At 50.1% G+C, this 637-nt stretch overlaps 1 protein-coding gene across 1 annotated transcript in view; it reads right to left on the bottom strand.

Moving 5' to 3' along the window:
* Positions 1–534: 534 nt before the first annotated feature.
* IBSP (integrin-binding sialoprotein) overlaps positions 535–637 on the bottom strand; it is a 3,688-nt gene continuing 3,585 nt past the window's right edge. Inside the window, exon 7 of the mRNA XM_010137441.1 lies at positions 535–619. Within this exon, the coding sequence (XP_010135743.1) occupies positions 535–619 (85 nt within the window). The remainder of the gene's footprint in view (positions 620–637) is intronic.

Raw genomic sequence — 637 nt, 5'->3', positions numbered from 1 at the left:
TGATGCACAGCAAGAGAAATTAATGTCTTCATCTTTATCAGTATCGCCTGGTGTGTTCAGCAGTGGAAGATGTGGCAAGGTTATCATCGCCCACATTTGCAAATTCACATCAACTGCAGTGATCCCACATCAGTGACCCTAAACTGCCCTTCCATTTTTTGGAGGGGACTCTACAGATGCTTTCCTAGTTAGCTTTTCTATTCTTTTCACCTTTTGTGTGCCTCTGAGCTGGAATAAGATTTAACCCTGAGCAGCATGAGTACCTGTAGCTCCTCAGCCCACCAAGCACTGTGCTGCTCTGCTGACCCCAGCAAATTTTGCAGCAAACCCTTTGTCACCAATGAGCTCAGTTCAGTTGCTTTATTTCATTTCACTTTGCAAGATACAAAATAAAAGCCTGCGATGGAGCCAGTGTGCACCACAAGACTCCTGGTGCCCCCTCCGGTGCGCGGCAGCTGCGATGAGCCTTCGGATGTACATTCCTGAGCAGGATGGGGCAGGTGTGGACAGCACCGGGGCTGCCCCACTACCTGCTCACTGGCTGTAGTAGTAATCCTGGCCATACACATCGTAGCCATGCCCCTTGTAGTAGCCATACTCATCCTCATAGGCCCGGTAACTGTCCCCATGGGGGTAC

Source organism: Buceros rhinoceros, unplaced genomic scaffold (genome assembly GCF_000710305.1).
Source record: "Buceros rhinoceros silvestris isolate BGI_N320 unplaced genomic scaffold, ASM71030v1 scaffold1566, whole genome shotgun sequence".
NCBI classification, from domain to species: domain Eukaryota; kingdom Metazoa; phylum Chordata; class Aves; order Bucerotiformes; family Bucerotidae; genus Buceros; species Buceros rhinoceros.
The sequence above is the reverse complement of the archived record's forward strand: the minus strand, read 5'-3'. Positions and strand labels throughout refer to the sequence as shown.